This window comes from Salmo trutta, chromosome 16 (genome assembly GCF_901001165.1).
Source record: "Salmo trutta chromosome 16, fSalTru1.1, whole genome shotgun sequence".
Taxonomy (NCBI): domain Eukaryota; kingdom Metazoa; phylum Chordata; class Actinopteri; order Salmoniformes; family Salmonidae; genus Salmo; species Salmo trutta.
Genome location: NC_042972.1, coordinates 26,079,369 through 26,098,521, shown reverse-complemented (window position 1 = coordinate 26,098,521; position 19,153 = coordinate 26,079,369). Strand labels below are relative to the sequence as shown.

Genomic DNA, 19,153 nt, shown 5'->3' with positions numbered 1-19,153 from the left:
GACGACACAACAGTGGTAGGCCTGATCACCGACAACGATGAGACAGCCTACAGGGAGGTCAGAGACCTGGCCGTGTGATGCCAGGACAACAACCTCTCCCTCAACGTGATCAAGATAAAGGAGATGATTGTGGACTACAGGAAAAGGAGGACCGAGCACACCCACATTCTCATCGATGGAGCTGTAGTGGAGCAGGTTGAGAGCTTCAAGTTCTTTGGAGTACACATCACCAACAAACTATCATGGTCCAAGCACACCAAGACAGTCGTGAAGAGGGCTCAACAAAGCCTATTCCCCCTCAGGAGACTGAAAAGATTTGGCATAGCTCCTCAGATCCTCAAAAAGTTCTACAGCTGCACCATCGAGAGCATCCTGACTGGTTGCATCACTGCCTGGTATGGCAACTGATTGGCCTCCGACTGCAAGGCACTACAGAGGGTAGTGCGTACGGCCCAGTACATCACTGGAGCCAAGCTTCCTGCCATCCAGGACCTCTATACCAGGCGGTGTCAGAGGAAGACCCTAAAAATTGTCAAAGACTCCAGTCACCCTAGTAATACTGTTCTCTCTGCTACCGCACGGTAAGCGGTACCGGAGCTTAAGTCTAGGTCCAAAAGGCTTCTACCCAGACGATTTGAACTGTTATTTAACTGCTGCTCTTTAACTATTTGTTCTTTTTTACTTATCTATTGTTTTTACTTAAAACGTATTTTTCCTGTAACTGCATTGTTGGTTAAGGGCTTGTAAGTAAGCATTTCTCTGTAAAGTCTACTGTTGTATTTGTTGCATGTGACAAATATGATTAGATTTGACTGGGTAAGCGGGGCAGAAGCTGGTAAGGATTGTTAGCCACAGGTAATTGTGGACGGGAGGTGGGGGATGCTGTTTCCCCATAAAACTCAGTCTGTCAAAGTTTGCACTCCAATTTATGGAACTCTTAGATCCCAAATGCCCTCTTATCGGCTCCAGAACCAGAGGATGGGCCATGGTATGGGCAACAGATGATGGCAGGAGAGAGAGAAAACAGCCAAAAGAGAGAAAAAGAGAGAAGAGCCACAAAACGACCACCAAAAACAAATGGAAAGGTAGGACAGAGAGAGATAAAGAAATCTCAGCCCCCCCAAAAAACTAAGAAAAAAATAATGGCCAAATGACCTTCAGGGATGGTACAGGACACACTGTACAAGAAAAATCAAAAGACGAAAAAAGGGTATAAAATCAGACTTGGACAAAGGAACAATGGAATAGTCAGTGAAGGAGTAAAGGTTGTCAAGCTTCCCGGAACTGATCGAAACTGTGTGAGAGGTCTGAAGAAGGGAGGTAGTTGTGGAATTAGGCGTGAGGAGGACTGTACCCCCACACAAAGAGCTGACCTCATCCCCCTCCCCAGGCAAGAGAAAGGAGGGAGAAGAGAGATCAGGACCTGACCTGATTTGCTGTGGTTAACATTAATATCCCTCTTTCTCACACACATAGACCTACAGACTGGAATCTCCAGCATCCCCAAATGACAGTTTGGTAAATGTACAACACTGTATTCCCCACACTCACAAACATTTACCCACACTGCAATCAATTCATCAATACACAAGGGTGAATAGCCAACCCTACTGCTTCTGTTTCAGCCCACCTTAAGCACACCCAGCTCATGTTCAGTAGGCACGAAACAGGACAAATATACATAGTAAAAATGTTACATATTATTATTATGATTTGCTTTGTGACACTGCCAAGGTCAGGAGTGGTGCTGTAGTCCTGCCAAAATATATGTGCTAATGCTTCCCACACATTTATATTCTCCTCCCACTATAGAAGGGCTTACTAGAGGCTAGTACAAATGACATCAGTCCCTGAGAGTGATGACACAACAGTCTAGATGACACCGTAGCTAAGCACATGTTGACATTTCATGGTACCTGTTCTGCAGGATTAAGTTTATATCAAATTTCAAGACATACAAAAAAAATTGCAACACTGTGACCCAATAATGCATTGCATAACTTGCTATAGGACAACCGTCAAAATACATAAAGGGTATAAAAGCATATATACAAAAATAAATATTCAAGAATGTCTCTCCTTCAATATTTTTTTATGTTATACCTACATTTATGGAAGAAGATTCATGCCAAAACAAATTTAAATCAAAATATTTGTTTTGGTATTAATCTACTTTCATACAACTTAGTCTCAAACTCTCAGAAAAACAAACAGATCCACAATCTCAGTGGAATGCTTTAAAATAATTTATTAGGAATTGTAAAATTGAAATTTCCAGAGTAGAACAAAATAAGAAATACATATGACAAAGCGGGCGGGGAACAGTCCAAATAAAAGTTTAGTTACAGTGTTGGTAAAGACCTTGGAGCTTTAACAACCAAGGCCTTGCCCCTTTCCCGACCCTGAAGAAAGCATCAACACAAACAAACAAAAAAACACAAGCGTCTTAAAAATCACTGAATCATTACTGTACATGGGGAACGAAATCGTACAAAAGAAAAATATTGTTTATATTTTGTTCTGAAAATAAGTCTTAATGCCATGGAATTATCAATACTCATATTGCTATTAATATCATTATTATTTCTAAGATAAAAAATAACTTATTGCTTTTTGTAAGTTAAAAAGTTACAGTGTTCGTGTCCAGCAGTAGTTTTGTGTAGTGACCAAGCCAGTCGGAAAAGGCAGTACTAGCCAGTTTAAAATGGGAGATTCTTGTTCATGTTTATTGGAAGACTTTGAGGAAAATATACATAATTCATGTGATTTTCATTGAAATAGCTTTGTGACACTCTGTCTCCTCCTCCCTTCCAGCTACTGGTCTGTGTATACCTATTTTCTGTACTGACTGGGACAGAGGCCCTATTCTATTTTGATTTATCTACCCCTAGTCCCTATGATCCCCTAGTCCTTATGTGTGGGGTGTTAGACTAAATGGAACCAGGCAAACATTTCAGCACCGAAATGGCAGTACCAAAATCAAAAAATGCATCTCAGCTGTCAAATGTAGCTAGTTCCATACTTCACCTCACTATTGTGCGTGTACACAAACACTCACACACACAAACACACTTTCACACATAATGACACACGCACTTTCAAAAGTCATCAGAGGACGAATACAATCATGATGTAATAATATTTTAAGAGTCAATTGCTTTGTTAAGTATGTCCTTCATTTGTTTCTACGGTCCATATGACCCGTACATTGAACACCAAGAAAGAAAGAAAAAACATAATGAAGGAAAATAGCGCAAAATATACCTAAAATAGCACAAAATATATCCCACCAAAAAGCTGTATTAAAGCCCACCCAATCCCCCTTAACCCCATCCATGCACCCTCACCATAGCAATATAAAAAAAACAGGGCCTCATTTAAGTTTTTCCTTATCCAATTATCTGTTCCAATTCAAGTTCTTCTGAGGGATACGTGGATGTTATGTCCATATAACTAGAATTACTACAATGGGAATCCCCATTCAAGTAATTCTATTTTTATGTTAATGTGACGTGATAAGACTGTGCCTTTAAGGGGCCCGATTCAATAGAAACCGGTTACTGGCACAAATCAAAAACAACTCTGTCGTAGCGCTGTATGATGAAATGCAGATTTGGAATTCACACACTACAGTTAATAAATGTTTACAGTAAGACACGGAATGAAACTCAACTGCATGTACATTTAAGCGTGTTCTATTGTTGTTACTTTTGGATAATCTCTGAAACCAATTTCTAATGAATAGGTTCTTATCATTCCGAATTATTTACAAATATCATCTAGTCTTCAACCCTGCTCATGCATGTTGTTGGCCTAAACACTAAACAAATGCTTAGGGGATAGCCACTTTCAAATAGAAATGACCTGCCACCGTAGAACATGTTGTAGAAGTTAAAAAGACTTCCAGTTTAAATGGCACCCGAACGATTAATAGTAACCTTACCTGCCAATCAAAGTACAACCCCCCCCTCAAACTCTATATACAATATTTTACAGGAAGGAAATAAAACATTCCTTTCAAAACCAATTACGGAATAAAATACCTTACCGATTATCATCATTACGTTCAATATTAATAACAATATTACAAATGTTTTGTTTTAAAAACTATCAAAATATACATTTTAGTTTTCTTGTCATGTTTCCTGGGACATCATTTCTTTGTTCTTCCACTGTTTAAATTGGGTTAGGTACTCCTTTTGACAAGGAGACCCTATCCCACACACCATTTCAGTTCTCTCTACCCCTCTATTCTCCTCGTTCTCTCCATCTCACCTCAGTAACACATTAAAGGGAGGTCAAAGGAGCAGACAATCAAAACATTGTGATTAAATAAAAATCCTCAAATATAAAGTAAAAATACATTTGACAGAATCTGTGTTTGCCATGAGCGCAACCCACAGTCGTTCTTTTCACATGTATTTTTCTGTCAGAACGATATTTTTAAAAAGAAACAGCATTGGAATCTAATTAAATAAACCTACGTGAAGGTAAAGAATAGGAGAAACAAGGGACTGAGAAGAGGAAGTGATATTAGTACAGGAATACAGGAGTCTAAAATATAAAATATCTTCTTCAGTCGGTGGGTGGATTCAGGGGGAGCCAGGGGTGGGGTTTGACCTGTGGCTGCCAATTGGATTGTGCCATGGGTAGGCACACAGCAGTTTGATTGGCTCGTCAGCAGAAGAAACCTCCTTCCGTGTCCGGTGATTGGCTGAATCTGCTTAGTGGTACCCGTTGGTAAAGGCTGCAATCAGAGGACCCTGAGAAAGAAGAGAGACACAGACTATTAGAGACAGAGCAGCTGGTAGATATTTTGAAATTAAGAAAGGAGATGATTAACCAAAATTGCAAATAGTGCAGTGATTTGTCATTATCGTATAAATCGAATTTTGGCAGCTTTACACTTCCATATTAAACTGGTAAGCAAACCCCTGGTTTCCCCTAGCATCAGATACATGCCATATGCCACCAAGCAGGCTCCTTTAGCTGATTCTTATAGATCCCTCTTTGCGATATTCCAACCCTGGGCTGTATTCATTAGGAACCAAAAGGAACAAAACAGATTGAAGGAAGGACTACCTGAACTTGTCAAATAAGAAATGCTCATTTTCATTTTCCATTGCAAATCATTTTGCTATGGTGTGCCCTAATGAACACAACGACCCTGTTCTGTCCCAATGATAGTGACGTACCCCGAGACCGTGGCCGAATCCTGAGTTGGGGCCAGGACTGGCTGCGCTGAGATAGCTGCTGACTGCTGAGTCCTGACTAGCTGCTGCATACAGGTCAGCCATTGGCCCAGGGCTGCTGGTGCCCAGGTAGCCTGCGTTACGCGACTGGGTGGAACCTGAGAGTGAGAGAGAGTGAGAAAGAAGGGAAAACCAAGAGAGAGAGAGACAGAGAGAGGGGGGAGAGAGAGAGACAGTCAGTCAGTCACATACACATGGACGACAGACAGACACACAAACAGAATGATGAAGGACAATCATCTTTACCTCTCATAGCAGCTGCTGCTGCCGCTGCCATTGGTCCGTAGGCTGACAGTGGAATGGCTGAGGGACAGAGAAGAGAGGGACAATTTGACATTATTTTAGCTCTACCAGTATGTCACCTTAACAGTGTTTGGCAGTGTGCGAATTTAGTTCACCAAACCATTCATCGTCAGGTAGTTGACAGTTTTAAAGATGGTGAAACCATGCAAAAAATATCCAAGCTTAACATTGCTGCGGTCAATTCAAAAGTTGTGCTTATATCAAAGTTATTAGGCTTGAACCCTTCCCGATTGGAAAAAGGAGGGCCATTACACCATTCCGCAACAGGCTAGCGCTGTTGCCTTGCAAATAAAGAGAAAGAGAGCTGCTTGTAGATCTTAGAGGAGTCACTGACCTGTGAGCTCAGAGGGGTGGGGTGATGTCAGAAGGGGGGTCCTCTCTAAATGGAATTCTAGAACAGAAATGTCAAGAGAGCGCTTTTTTAATACAAACACCATCCACGTGCCTACCAACATACACACACACACATGAACATGTGCACACACACAAACAGGCACATAGGAGAACACACACAAGAAAGCAATTTACAGTGAAGAGACTACAGGGGAGAAGGGTGGTAGGGGAAAAGGAGAGGAAGGAAGAGCCGTGAGGGGAGAGTGGATATGAAAGAAGGAGAAAATTAGGTGATGGGGAGGGAGATAGAAGTACAGCACATTTTAACAGATTGCAAGATTACTTTTACCATGAGAGGGGAGGGGAATGGAGAAGAGGACCAGGGAGAGGAGGATGAGAAATCCTAAATACAACTCTCTGAAATCTACAAGCAGCCAGAGACTCTGCTATATGTGCTTATACATGGAGTAAAAAGTGTAGGTGTGTGTGTATATGTTTGTCAACTAACATAAAAATAACATCAATATGTATCTGTTTGGATCACTAGGCCAATGCATTGTTTCCTAGACAGATCTTTGGATGAATAACAGACTCAAGTCGTCTGCACATCTGTAACTCAACCTCTCCATGAATCATTGTGACAGAGAGTGATGTTCATACCAGGGAACTGGTACGTGTATCCAGGAGCGATGCCAGGGTAGCTGCGGCTAGCATACGTAGCTGCTTGGAAGCCTGGGTAGCCTGCGAAGAGAGAGACAAATAAATACCCATCAGGATATGGCTAAACACAGCTGAAAGAGATGATATTGCACTCATATTAGACCTCATGTAGCATGTAGCAACTAGCACTACAACTCTGTACCATGCTGTTGCCATAACTGTAGGTGGAGCAAGAGACAATGACTTCACTGTGGGCCATGGCTTACTTGAGTCCCACTGAAACACCTTCTCCCTCTACTCAGAGACGCTTTGTGAATATGGTTCCAGTGTTTAGCGGGGGCAACATGACCGTGTTATTGATGTTCTGTTCTTACTCAGCATGCCGATCCCCAGCATGAAAGCGTCCACGCCGTAGGGCATAATCCTGGCACGACCTCGAGCCGTACCCGTCGGTGACATCACTTCCTTGGGCTGGGCTTTCTTGCACTCCACCTGGAGAGGAAAGCTAATACTTTTAGATATTCTGCACAAAGACACACACACACTCCTCGCCATCAACACTGACACACACACACTCGCACATACATATACTGTACATGTTGTCCACATACACACTGTACATGTTGTCCACATACATACCATTTTGTTGTTGATTTCGTGGAAGTGGATCTCACACACTTTTTCCACCATGTCTTCATTCTCAAAGGTCACAAAGCCAAAACCTGAGGGACACAGGAACACAGACAGACTGCTTTAGCTTTCCACTATGGCCATTTGTTTTCATTTTCTATCAGACTGACTGCAATCATGACTTCACATGTCCAGTTCTTCCAGGTTAGGGATCACCAATGAAGAAAAGGAGATGAGGGGAAGAGGCGAAGAAAGAAAGTTAATGATTGGGACACAGCCCCTTTAATGCTCACTTTTCCCACCTAGTGGTTAGAGCATTGGGCTAATAACCGAAAGGTTGTTAGATCGAATCCCTGAGCTGACAAGGTAAAAATCTGTTGTTCTGCCCCTGAAAATGGCAGTTAACCCACTGTTCGTAAGCCATCATTGTAAATAATAATTTGTTCTTAACTGACTTGCCTAGTTAAATAAAGGTAAAAAATCTATATATACCCTTATTTTCTCCCCCAAAGTATGTGTTTTTATTTGCATTCAACTATTCAATCCCTTTCAGATGAAAGAACAAATAGGTAGCGGAGACTACATCAAAGTATTGAGACTCACCTGGTCTCTACCCCTTTCCCCTCTCTCCCCCTACCCCATTATGGAAATGATCGGAAAGGGGGGGGGGCTTTTCCAACTCAAAGTGGCATTAAAGAAAAAATGCACCTCCCTCCCCAAAGTTCCAACATTTTTCACATGACCCTCCCTTTGTACTGGAGATTTTCCACCAACAGGTTTCTGTGCCAATGCACCACACAACCAAAAAACAAAGCATACCGACTTTGAGCTCTTAAATGTCATGGTTTGCGTTTTCAACAATAAATAGACGATGTCAATCTCGACAAACAGAAAATACACATCCCTCCCTACCGTGTAGGCTTACTCAGTATCGAAGGCTTGACAATTTCCGAATGTCAGAAGTCTCTTTCCATTTATCAATTATGCACAGTTTGGCTTGATTGCTTGCTTGAATTATTTTGTCAGTTAAAAAAAAGTTTTTTACACAAACTGACCAGGATTGCACAATAAAGTCAGGGACTTACTTCCATTGTGGTCCCTATTTTTAACATAAATACATATACAATTACAGAGAAACAGACACATTACAGAGATACAGACACATTAGAGAAACAGACACATTACAGAGATACAGACACATTACAGAGATACAGACACATTACAGAGATACAGACACATTACAGAGATACAGACACATTACAGAGAAACAGACACATTACAGAGATACAGACACATTACAGAGATACAGATACATTACATAGATACAGACACATTACAGAGATACAGACACATTACAGAGATACAGACACATTACAGAGAAACAGACACATTACAGAGAAACAGACACATTACAGAGATACAGACACATTACAGAGAAACAGACACATTACAGAGATACAGACACATTACAGAGAAACAGACACATTACAGAGATACAGACATTACATAGATACAGACACATTACAGAGATACAGACATTACATAGATACAGACACATTACAGAGATACAGACACATTACAGAGATACAGACACATTACAGAGATACAGACATTACATAGATACAGACACATTACATAGATACAGACACATTACAGAGAAACAGACACATTACAGAGATACAGACACATTACAGAGAAACAGACACATTACAGAGATACAGACACATTACAGAGAAACAGACACATTACAGAGATACAGACATTACATAGATACAGACACATTACAGAGAAACAGACACATTACAGAGATACAGACACATTACAGAGAAACAGACACATTACAGAGATACAGAAATTACATAGATACAGACACATTACAGAGAAACAGACACATTACAGAGATACAGACACATTACAGAGAAACAGACACATTACAGAGATACAGACATTACATAGATACAGACACATTACAGAGAAACAGACACATTACAGAGATACAGACACATTACAGAGATACAGACATTACATAGATACAGACACATTACAGAGATACAGACACATTACATAGAAACAGACACATTACAGAGATACAGACACATTACAGAGATACAGACACATTACAGAGATACAGACACATTACAGAGATACAGACATTACATAGATACAGACACATTACAGAGATACAGACACGTTACAGAGAAACAGACACATTACAGAGATACAGACACATTACAGAGATACAGACATTACATAGATACAGACACATTACAGAGATACAGACACATTACAGAGATACAGACACATTACAGAGAAACAGACACATTACAGAGATACAGACACATTACAGAGATACAGACACATTACAGAGATACAGACACATTACAGAGATACAGACACATTACAGAGAAACAGACACATTACAGAGATACAGACACATTACAGAGATACAGACATTACATAGATACAGACACATTACAGAGATACAGACATTACAGAGATACAGACACATTACAGAGATACAGACACATTACAGAGATACAGACACATTACAGAGAAACAGACACATTACAGAGATACAGACACATTACAGAGATACAGACATTACATAGATACAGACACATTACAGAGAAACAGACACATTACAGAGAAACAGACACATTACAGAGATACAGACATTACATAGATACAGACACATTACAGAGATACAGACACATTACAGAGATACAGACACATTACAGAGAAACAGACACATTACAGAGATACAGACACATTACAGAGATACAGACATTACATAGATACAGACACATTACAGAGATACAGACATTACAGAGATACAGACACATTACAGAGATACAGACACATTACAGAGATACAGACACATTACAGAGAAACAGACACATTACAGAGATACAGACACATTACAGAGACAGAGACGAAAAAATGAGGGAGGAGTTTAAGTACAGTTCTTACAAGCTTGTTTGGCTGGTAGCTTATTCTTTAGATGTTTGGGGCTGCAGGTGAACCATGTGCAGGCATAATCAAAGTGACAGTGGACTAGCAGCCTTACCAGAGTCTTTAGGGTGCCAATAGCTAGGTTTCCATCCAACTGACGACAACTTTTCATGTGAATATTCTAAATCTTCCTAAAAACAATATGCCATTTCAGAGTTTCCTTTAGGAAAATTTGGCGCTGGACAACATGATTGTGAAGATTTTAATTTACTGGACATTTGAGAAATGTAATGGACATCCATATGCATTCAGATACAACCTGCTGCAGCCAGCGCCATCAATAAACAAGGGATGTTGGCCAAATGAGCCACATTTACGTGTCCTTAAAAACAGCCTATAACAAATTACAAAAACATTATTCCATGTGTTTCGATGTGTAGCATATGTAAAACGTTACAGCCTAAAACTTAACAGGTTTATGTTTAGACTACTTTTCTAAAACAATAATTGTCGACCTCATGGTTCTACTGTCAGAGATTTGAGCACTAAATGTATCAGGGGATTGCATGCAAAGGCTTAGGTGTCCACTGTATGATATTAATATTTTTATAAATATATACATACATATTTATATACATATATATATATGTTTATATACAGCTCAAAAAAATAAAGGGAACACTTAAACAACACAATGTAACTCCAAGTCAATCACATTTCTGTGAAATCAAACTGTCCACTTAGGAAGCAACACTGATTGATAATAAATTTCACATGCTGTTGTGCAAATGGAATAGACACCAGGTGGAAATTATAGGCAATAAGCAAGACACCCCCAATAAAGGAGTGGTTCTGCAGGTGGTGACCACAGACCACTTCTCAGTTCCTATGCTTCCTGGCTGATGTTTTGGTCACTTTTGAATGCTGGCGGGGCTTTCACTCTAGTGGTAGCATGAGACGGAGTCTACAACCCACACAAGTGGCTCAGGTAGTGCAGCTCATCCAGGATGGCACATCAATGCGAGCTGTGGCAAGAAGGTTTGCTGTGTCTGTCAGCGTAGTGTCCAGAGCATGGAGGCGCTACCAGGAGACAGGCCAGTACATCAGGAGACATGGAGGAGGCCGTAGGAGGGCAACAACCCAGCAGCAGGACCGCTACCTCCGCCTTCGTGCAATGGAGGAGCAGGAGGAGCACTGCCAGAGCCCTGCAAAATGACCTCCAGCAGGCCACAAATGTGCATGTGTCTGCTCAAACGGTCAGAAACAGACTCCATGAGGGTGGTATGAGGGCCCGACGTCCACAGGTGGGGGTTGTGCTTACAGCCCAACACCGTGCAGGACGTTTGGCATTTGCCAGAGAACACCAAGATTGGCAAATTCGCCACTGCCGCCCTGTGCTCTTCACAGATGAAAGCAGGTTCACACTGAGCACATGTGACAGATGTGACAGAGTCTGGAGACGCCGTGGAGAACGTTCTGCTGCCTGCAACATCTTCCAGCATGACCGGTTTGGCGGTGGGTCAGTCATGGTGTGGGGTGGCATTTCTTTGGGTGGCCGCACAGCCCTCCATGTGCTCGCCAGAGGTAGCCTGACTGCCATTAGGTACCAAGATGAGATCCTCAGACCCCTTGTGAGACTATATGGTGGTGCGGTTGGCCCTGGGTTCCCCCTAATGCAAGACAATGCTAGACCTCATGTGGCTGGAGTGTGTCAGCAGTTCCTGCAAGAGGAAGGCATTGATGCTATGGACTGGCCCGCCCGTTCCCCAGACCTGAATCCAATTGAGCACATCTGGGACATCATGTCTCGCTCCATCCACCAACGCCACGTTGCACCACAGACTGTCCAGGAGTTGGCGGATGCTTTAGTCCAGGTCTGGGAGGAGATCCCTCAGGAGACCATCCGCTACCTCATCAGGAGCATGCCCAGGCGTTGTAGGGAGGTCATACAGGCACGTGGAGGCCACACACACTACCGAGCCTCATTTTGACTTGTTTTAAGGACATTACATCAAAGTTGGATCAGCCTGTAGTGTGGTTTTCCACTTTAATTTTGAGTGTGACTCCAAATCCAGACCTCCATGGGTTGATAAATTGGATTTCCATTGATTATTTTTGTGTGATTTTGTTGTCAGCACATTCAACTATGTAAAGAAAAAAGTATTTAATAAGATTATTTCTTTCATTCAGATCTAGGATGTGTTGTTTAAGTGTTCCCTTTTTTTTGAGCAGTGTATATGTATGTATATATGTATGTATATATATGTATATATGTATGTATATATATATATATATATACATACATATATATATACACACACACATACATATATATATACATACATACATATATTTGTAGCTGGGGATTTTAACCTCTATGGGCTATGTGGGATGCAAGCGTCCCACCCCTGGTACACCCTATCAACAACAGGTGAAATATCAAGAGCGCCAAATTTGAAAACAATTAAATGTCATAATTCAAATTTCTCAAACATACAACTATCTTACACCCGTTGAAAGATAAACATCTCCCTAATCTAACCACGTTGTCCGATTTCAAAAAGGCTTTACGGCGAAAGCATAAAGTTAGATTATGTTAGGACAGTACATTGAAAAAAGCTGTGTGTAATGTTTTGTCAATGCAAAGACACGCGTCACCAAAAGCAGAAAACCAGCTAAAATTATGCACTAACCTTTGACAATCTCCATCAGATGACACTCCTAGGACATTATGTTAGACAATACATGCATTTTTTGTTCTATCAAGTTCATATTTATATCCAAAAACAGCGTTTTACTATGGCGTTGATGTTGAGGAAATCTTTTCCCTCCAATACCGCCAGTCAAATCAGCACAACAAATTAAATAATTACTATTCGAAAACATTGGTAAAATATTATATTGTCATTCCAAGAATTATAGATTTACATCTCTTGAACGCAACCGGATTGCCAGATTTAAAAATAACCTTACTGGGAAATCACACTTTGCAATAATCTGAGCACTGCGCCCAGAAAAATACGCTTTGCGATACAGACTAACCGCCATGTTGGAGAGATCTAAAATCGAAAATACTATGTAAATAATCCATTACCTTTGATTCTCTTCATCAGATGTCACTTCCAGGAATCCCAGGTCCATAACAAATGTAGTTTTGTTCGAAAAAGCTCATAATTTATGTCCAAAAAGCTCAGTGTTGTTAGCACATGATCTATGCCCGCCGGACTTGTCTTCATGAACGAGGGGGAAAAAGATATTTAAGTTCGTTCAAACATGTCAAACGTTGTATAGCATAAATCATTAGTGCCTTTTTCAACCAGAACATGAATAATATTCAAGGCGGACGATTGCATTCTCTTTTAAAACGTATTGGAACGAGAGTACCCAACATGAACTCGCGCGCCAGAGTCTTATCGGCCACCACCGTTCCAAGGCTCTTGTTCGGTCAGATCTCACAGTATAAGACTCAAACCACTTTGTAAAGACTGGTGACATCTAGTGGAAGCCATAGGAAGTGCTCAATGATTAATAAGCCCCTGTGTGTTTCAATGGCATAGGCTTAAAGGTAATTCAACACATCAGGTATCCACTTCCTGTCAGAATTTGTCTCAGGGTTTTGACTGCCATATGAGTTCTGTTATACTTACAGACACCATTCAAACAGTTTTAGAAAATTCTGTGTTTTCTATCCAAACCTGAACAATAATATGCATATTCTAGCTTCTGAGTTGGTGTAGGAGGCAGTTAAAAATGGGCACATATTTTTTTCAAAATTCTCAATACTGCCCCCTAGCCCCAACAGGTCAAGGCTAATCTGAAAACAAGGCTCCCTAAATACTATCAGCATATCGATTGCGCGACCCGGGCTGGCAAAACCCTGGATCATTGTTATTCTAACTTCCGCGCTGCAAATAAGGCCCTCCCCCGCCCTCCTTTCGGAAAAGCTGACCACGACTCCATTTTGTTGCTCCCAGCCTATAGACAGAAACTAAAACAGGAAGCACCCGTGCTCAGGTCTGTTCAACGCTGGTCCGATCAACTGGATTCCATGCTTCAAGATTGCTTCGATCACGTGGACTGGGATATGTTCCGCATAGCGTCAAACAACAACATTTATGAATACGCTGATTCGGTGAGCGAGTTAATTAGCAAGTGCATCGGTGATTTTGTACCCACAGCGTCTATTAAAACATTCCCCAACCAGAAACCGTGGATTTATGGCAGCATAAGCGCAAAACTGAAAGCGCAAACCACTGCTTTTAATCAGGGAAAGGTGACTGGAAACATGACCGAATACAAACAGTGTAGCTATTCCCTCCGCAAGGCAATCAAACAAGCTAAGCGTCAGTATAGAGACAAAGTAGAGTCGCAATTCAACGGCTCAGACACGAGAGGTATGTGGCAGGGTCTACAGTCAATCACGGACTACAAAAGAAAAACCAGCCCCGTCGAGGACCACAATGTCTTGCTCCCAGACAGACTAAACAACTTCTTTGCTCGCTTTGAGGACAATACAGTGCCACTGACACGGCCCACTACCAAAACCTGCGGGCTCTCCTTCACTGCAGCCAACGTGAGTAAAACATTTAAACGTGTTAACCCTCACAAGGCTGCAGGCACAAACGGCATCCCCAGCCGCGTCCTCAGAGCATGCGCAGACCAGCTGGCTGGTGTGTTTACGGACATATTCAATCAATCCTTATCACAGTCTGCTGTTCCCACAAGGTTCAAGAGGGCCACCATTGTTCCTGTTCCCAAGAAAGCTAAGGTAACTGAGCTAAATGACTACCGCCCCGTAGCACTCACTTCCGTCATCATGAAGTGCTTTGAGAGACTAGTCAAGGACCATATCACCTCCACCCTACCTGACACCCTAGTCCCACTCCAATTTGCTTACCGCCCCAATAGGTCCACAGACGACGCAATCGCAATCACACTGCACACTGCCCTAACCCATCTGGACAAGAGGAATACCTATGTAAGAATGCTGTTCATTGACTACAGCTCAGCATTTAACACCATAGTACCCTCCAAACTCGTCATTAAGCTCGAGACCCTGGGTCTCGACCCCGCCCTGTCAACTGGGTCCTGGACTTCCTGACGGGCCGCCCCCAGGTGGTGAGGGTAGGTAACAACATCTCCACCCCGCTGATCCTCAACACTGGGGCCCCACAAGGGTGCGTTCTCAGCCCTCTCCTGTACTCCCTGTTCACCCACGACTGCGTGGCCATGCACGCCTCCAACTCAATCATCAAGTTTGCAGACAACACTACAGTGGTAGGCTTGATTACCAACAACCACGAGATGGCCTACAGGGAGGAGGTGAGGGCCCTCGGAGTGTGGTGTTAGGAAAATAACCTCACACTCAATGTCAACAAAACAAAGGAGATGATCGTGGACATCAGGAAACAGCAGAGGGAGCAGCCCCCTATCCACATCGATGGGACAGTAGCGGAGAGGGTGGAAAGTTTTAAGTTCCTTGGCGTACACATCACGGACAAACTGAAATGGTCCACAGACAGCGTGGTGAAGAAGGCGCAGAAGTGCCTCTTCAACCTCAGGAGGCTGAAGAAATTCGGCTTGTCACCAAAAACACTCACAAACTTTTACAGATGCACAATTGAGAGCATCCTGTCGGGCTGTATCACCGCCTGGTACGGCAGCTGCTCCACCCATAACCGGAAGGCTCTCCAGAGGGTAGTGAGGTCTACACAACGCATCACCGGGGGCAAACTACCTGCCCTCCAGGACACCTACACCACCCGATGTCACAGGAAGGCCAAAAAGATCATCAAGGACAACAACCACCCGAGCCACTGCCTGTTCACCCCGCTATCATCCAGAAGGTGAGGTCAGTACAGGTGAATCAAAGCGGGGACCGAGAGACTGAAAAACAGCTTCTATCTCAAGGCCATCAGACTGTTAAACAGCCATCACTAACATTGAGTGGCTGCTGCCAACATACTGACTCAAATCTAGCCACTTTAATAATGGAAAAATTGATGTAATAAATGTATCACTAGCCACTTTAAACAATGCCACTTTATATAATGTTTACATACCATACATTACTCATCTCATATGTATATACTGTACTCTATACCATCTACTGCATATTGCCATCTTGATGTAATAAATGTATCACTAGCCCCTTTAAACAATGCCACTTCATATAATGTTTACGTACCCTACATTACTCATCTCATATGTATATACTGTAATCTATACCATCTACTGCATCTTGCCTATGCCGTTCAGCCATTACTCATTCATATATTTTTACGTACATATTCTTATTCATTCCTTTACACTTGTGTGTATAAGGTAGTTGTTGTGAAATTGTTAGGTTAGATTACTTCTTAGATATTACTTCATGGTCGGAACTAGAAGCACAAGCATTTCGCTACACTCGCATTAACATCTGCTAACCATGTCTATGTGACAAATAAAATTTGATTTGAAATACATCCATCCATCCATCCATCCATCCATCCATCCATCCATCCATCCATACATACATACATACATACATACATACATACATAAATAAATATACACACACACACAGTTGAAGTCGGAAGTTGCGTACAATTGTTTGTACAGATGAAAGTGGTACCTTCAGGCATTTGGAAATTGCTCCCAAGGATGAACCAGACTTGTGGAGGTCTTAAATTTTTTTTTTGAGGTCTTGGCTGACTTCTTTTGCTTTTCCCATGATGTCAAGCAAAGAGGCACTGAGTTTGAAGGTAGGCCTTAAAATACATCCACAGGTACACCTCCAATTGACTCAAATGATGTAAATTAGCCTATCAGAAGCTTCTAAGGCCATGACATAATTTTCTGGAATTTTCCAAGCTGTTTAAAGGCACAATCATCTTAGTGTATGTAAACTTCTGACCTACTGGAATTGTGATACAGTGAATTATAAGTGAAATAATTAGTCTGTTAACAATTGTTTGAACAATTACTTGTGTCATGCACACGGTAGATGTCCTAACCGACTTGCCAAAACTATAGATTGTTAACAAAGAAATTGTGGAGTGGTTGAAAAACAAGTTTTAATGACTCCAACCTAAGTGTATGTAAACTTCCGACTTCAACTGTATATATATAAACTCAGCAAAAAAAGAAACGTCCTCCCACTGTCAACTGCGTTTATTTTCAGAAAACTTAACATGTGTAAATATTTGTATGAACATAAGGTTCAACAACTGAGACATAAACTGAACAAGTTCCACAGACATGTGACTAACAGAAATTGAATAATGTGTCCCTGAACAAAGAGGGGGTCAAAATCAAAAGTAACAGTCAGTATCTGGTGTGGCCACCAGCTGCATTAAGTACTGCAGTGCATCTCCTCCTCATGGACTGATCCAGATTTGCCAGTTCTTGCTGTGAAATGTTACCCCACTCTTCCACCAAGGCACCTGCAAGTTCCCATTTCTGGGGGGAAATGGCCCTAGCCTTCACCCTCCGATCCAACAGGTCCCAGACGTGCTCAATGGGATTGTGATCCGGGCCCTTCGCTGGCCATGGCAGACACTGACATTCCTGTCTTGCAGGAAATCACACACAGAATGAGCAGTATGGCTGGTGGCATTGTCATGCAGGAGGGTCATGTCAGGATGAGCCTGCAGGAAGGGTACCACATGAGAGAGGAGGATGTCTTCCCTGTAATGCACCGCATTGAGATTGCCTGCAATGACAACAAGCTCAGTTCGATGATGCTGTGACACACCGCCCCAGACCATGACGGACCCTCCACCTCCAAATGGATCCCGCTCCAGAGTACAGGCCTCGGTGTAACGCTCATTCCTTTGACGATAAACGTGAATCCGACCACCCCTGGTGAGACAAAACCGCGACTCGTCAGTGAAGAACACTTTTTGCCAGTCCTGTCTGGTCCAGCAACGGTGGGTTTGTTGCCAGTGATGTCTGGTGAGGACCTGCCTTACAACAGGCCTACCAGCCCTCAGTCCAGCCTCTCAGCCTATTGTGGACAGTCTGAGCACTGATGGAGGGATTGTGCGTTCCTGGTGTAACTCAGGCAGTTGTTGTTGCCCTCTTGTACCTGTCCCGCAGGTGTGATGTTCGGATGTACCGATCATGTGCAGGTGTTGTTACACGTGGTCTGCCACTGCGAGGATGATCAGCTGTCCGTCCTGTCTCCCTGTAGCTCTGGCATAGGCGTCTCACAGTACGGACATTGAAATGTATTGCCCTGGCCACATCTGCAGTCCTCATGCCTCCTTGCAGCATGCCTAAGGCACATTCACGCAGATGAGCAGGGACCCTGGGCATCTTTCTTTTGGTGTTTTTCAGAGTCAGTAGAAAGGCCTCTTTAGTGTCCTAAGTTTAAAAAAATGTGACCTTAATTGCCTACCGTCTGTAAGCTGTTAGTGTCTTAACGACCGTTCCACAGGTGCATGTTCATTAATTGTTTATGGTTCACTGAACAAGCATGGGAAAAAGTGTTTATATATATCCTAAATAAAGGAAAATAAGTTTAGGCCTAACCCCAGATAGATAGGGATATGCTGGTGGAATGCAACGACACCGACATGTATTTCTTTATGTCAAATGGCTTCTGCATCTGCTATACAGATATAGACGTATAGGGGGAGGCTAATTCATAAAATTTGGATCAGAATATTTGGTAGGCGGGCCTCTCCGGGTGGCACAGTGGTCTAAGGCACTGCATCGCAGTCCATGCGGCGTCACTATAGACCCGGGTTCGATCCCAGGCTGTGTCAAAATCGTCCGTGACCGGGAGTCCCATAGGGCAGTGCACAATTGGCCCAGCGTCGTCCGGGTAATGGCAGGGTTTGGCCAGGGGGGGCTTTACTTGGCTCATCAGGCTCTAGTGACACCTTGTGGCGGGCTGGGCACCTGCAGGCTGACTTCAGTCATCAATTGAACAATGTTTCCTCCGACACATTGGTGCAGCTGGCTTCCGGGTTAAATGAGCGGGTGTTAAGGAGTGTGGTTTTGCTGGTCATGTTTCTGAGGACGCACGACATGAC

General features: G+C 42.6%; 1 protein-coding gene across 2 annotated transcripts in view; it reads right to left on the bottom strand.

Moving 5' to 3' along the window:
* Window positions 1–2,228: 2,228 nt before the first annotated feature.
* LOC115150396 (RNA-binding protein Musashi homolog 1) overlaps window positions 2,229–19,153 on the bottom strand; it is a 49,557-nt gene continuing 32,632 nt past the window's right edge. The window contains exons 8-14 of one of the 2 annotated variants that reach the window (XM_029693645.1): window positions 7,188–7,270; window positions 6,923–7,040; window positions 6,549–6,629; window positions 5,890–5,946; window positions 5,499–5,555; window positions 5,196–5,350; window positions 2,229–4,763 (exon numbers count right to left, since the gene is read on the bottom strand). In XM_029693645.1, the coding sequence (XP_029549505.1) occupies window positions 4,725–4,763; window positions 5,196–5,350; window positions 5,499–5,555; window positions 5,890–5,946; window positions 6,549–6,629; window positions 6,923–7,040; window positions 7,188–7,270 (590 nt within the window). In that variant the 3' untranslated portion in view covers window positions 2,229–4,724. The remainder of the gene's footprint in view (window positions 4,764–5,195; window positions 5,351–5,498; window positions 5,556–5,889; window positions 5,947–6,548; window positions 6,630–6,922; window positions 7,041–7,187; window positions 7,271–19,153) is intronic. The other variant, XM_029693646.1, reaches the window with a different exon arrangement.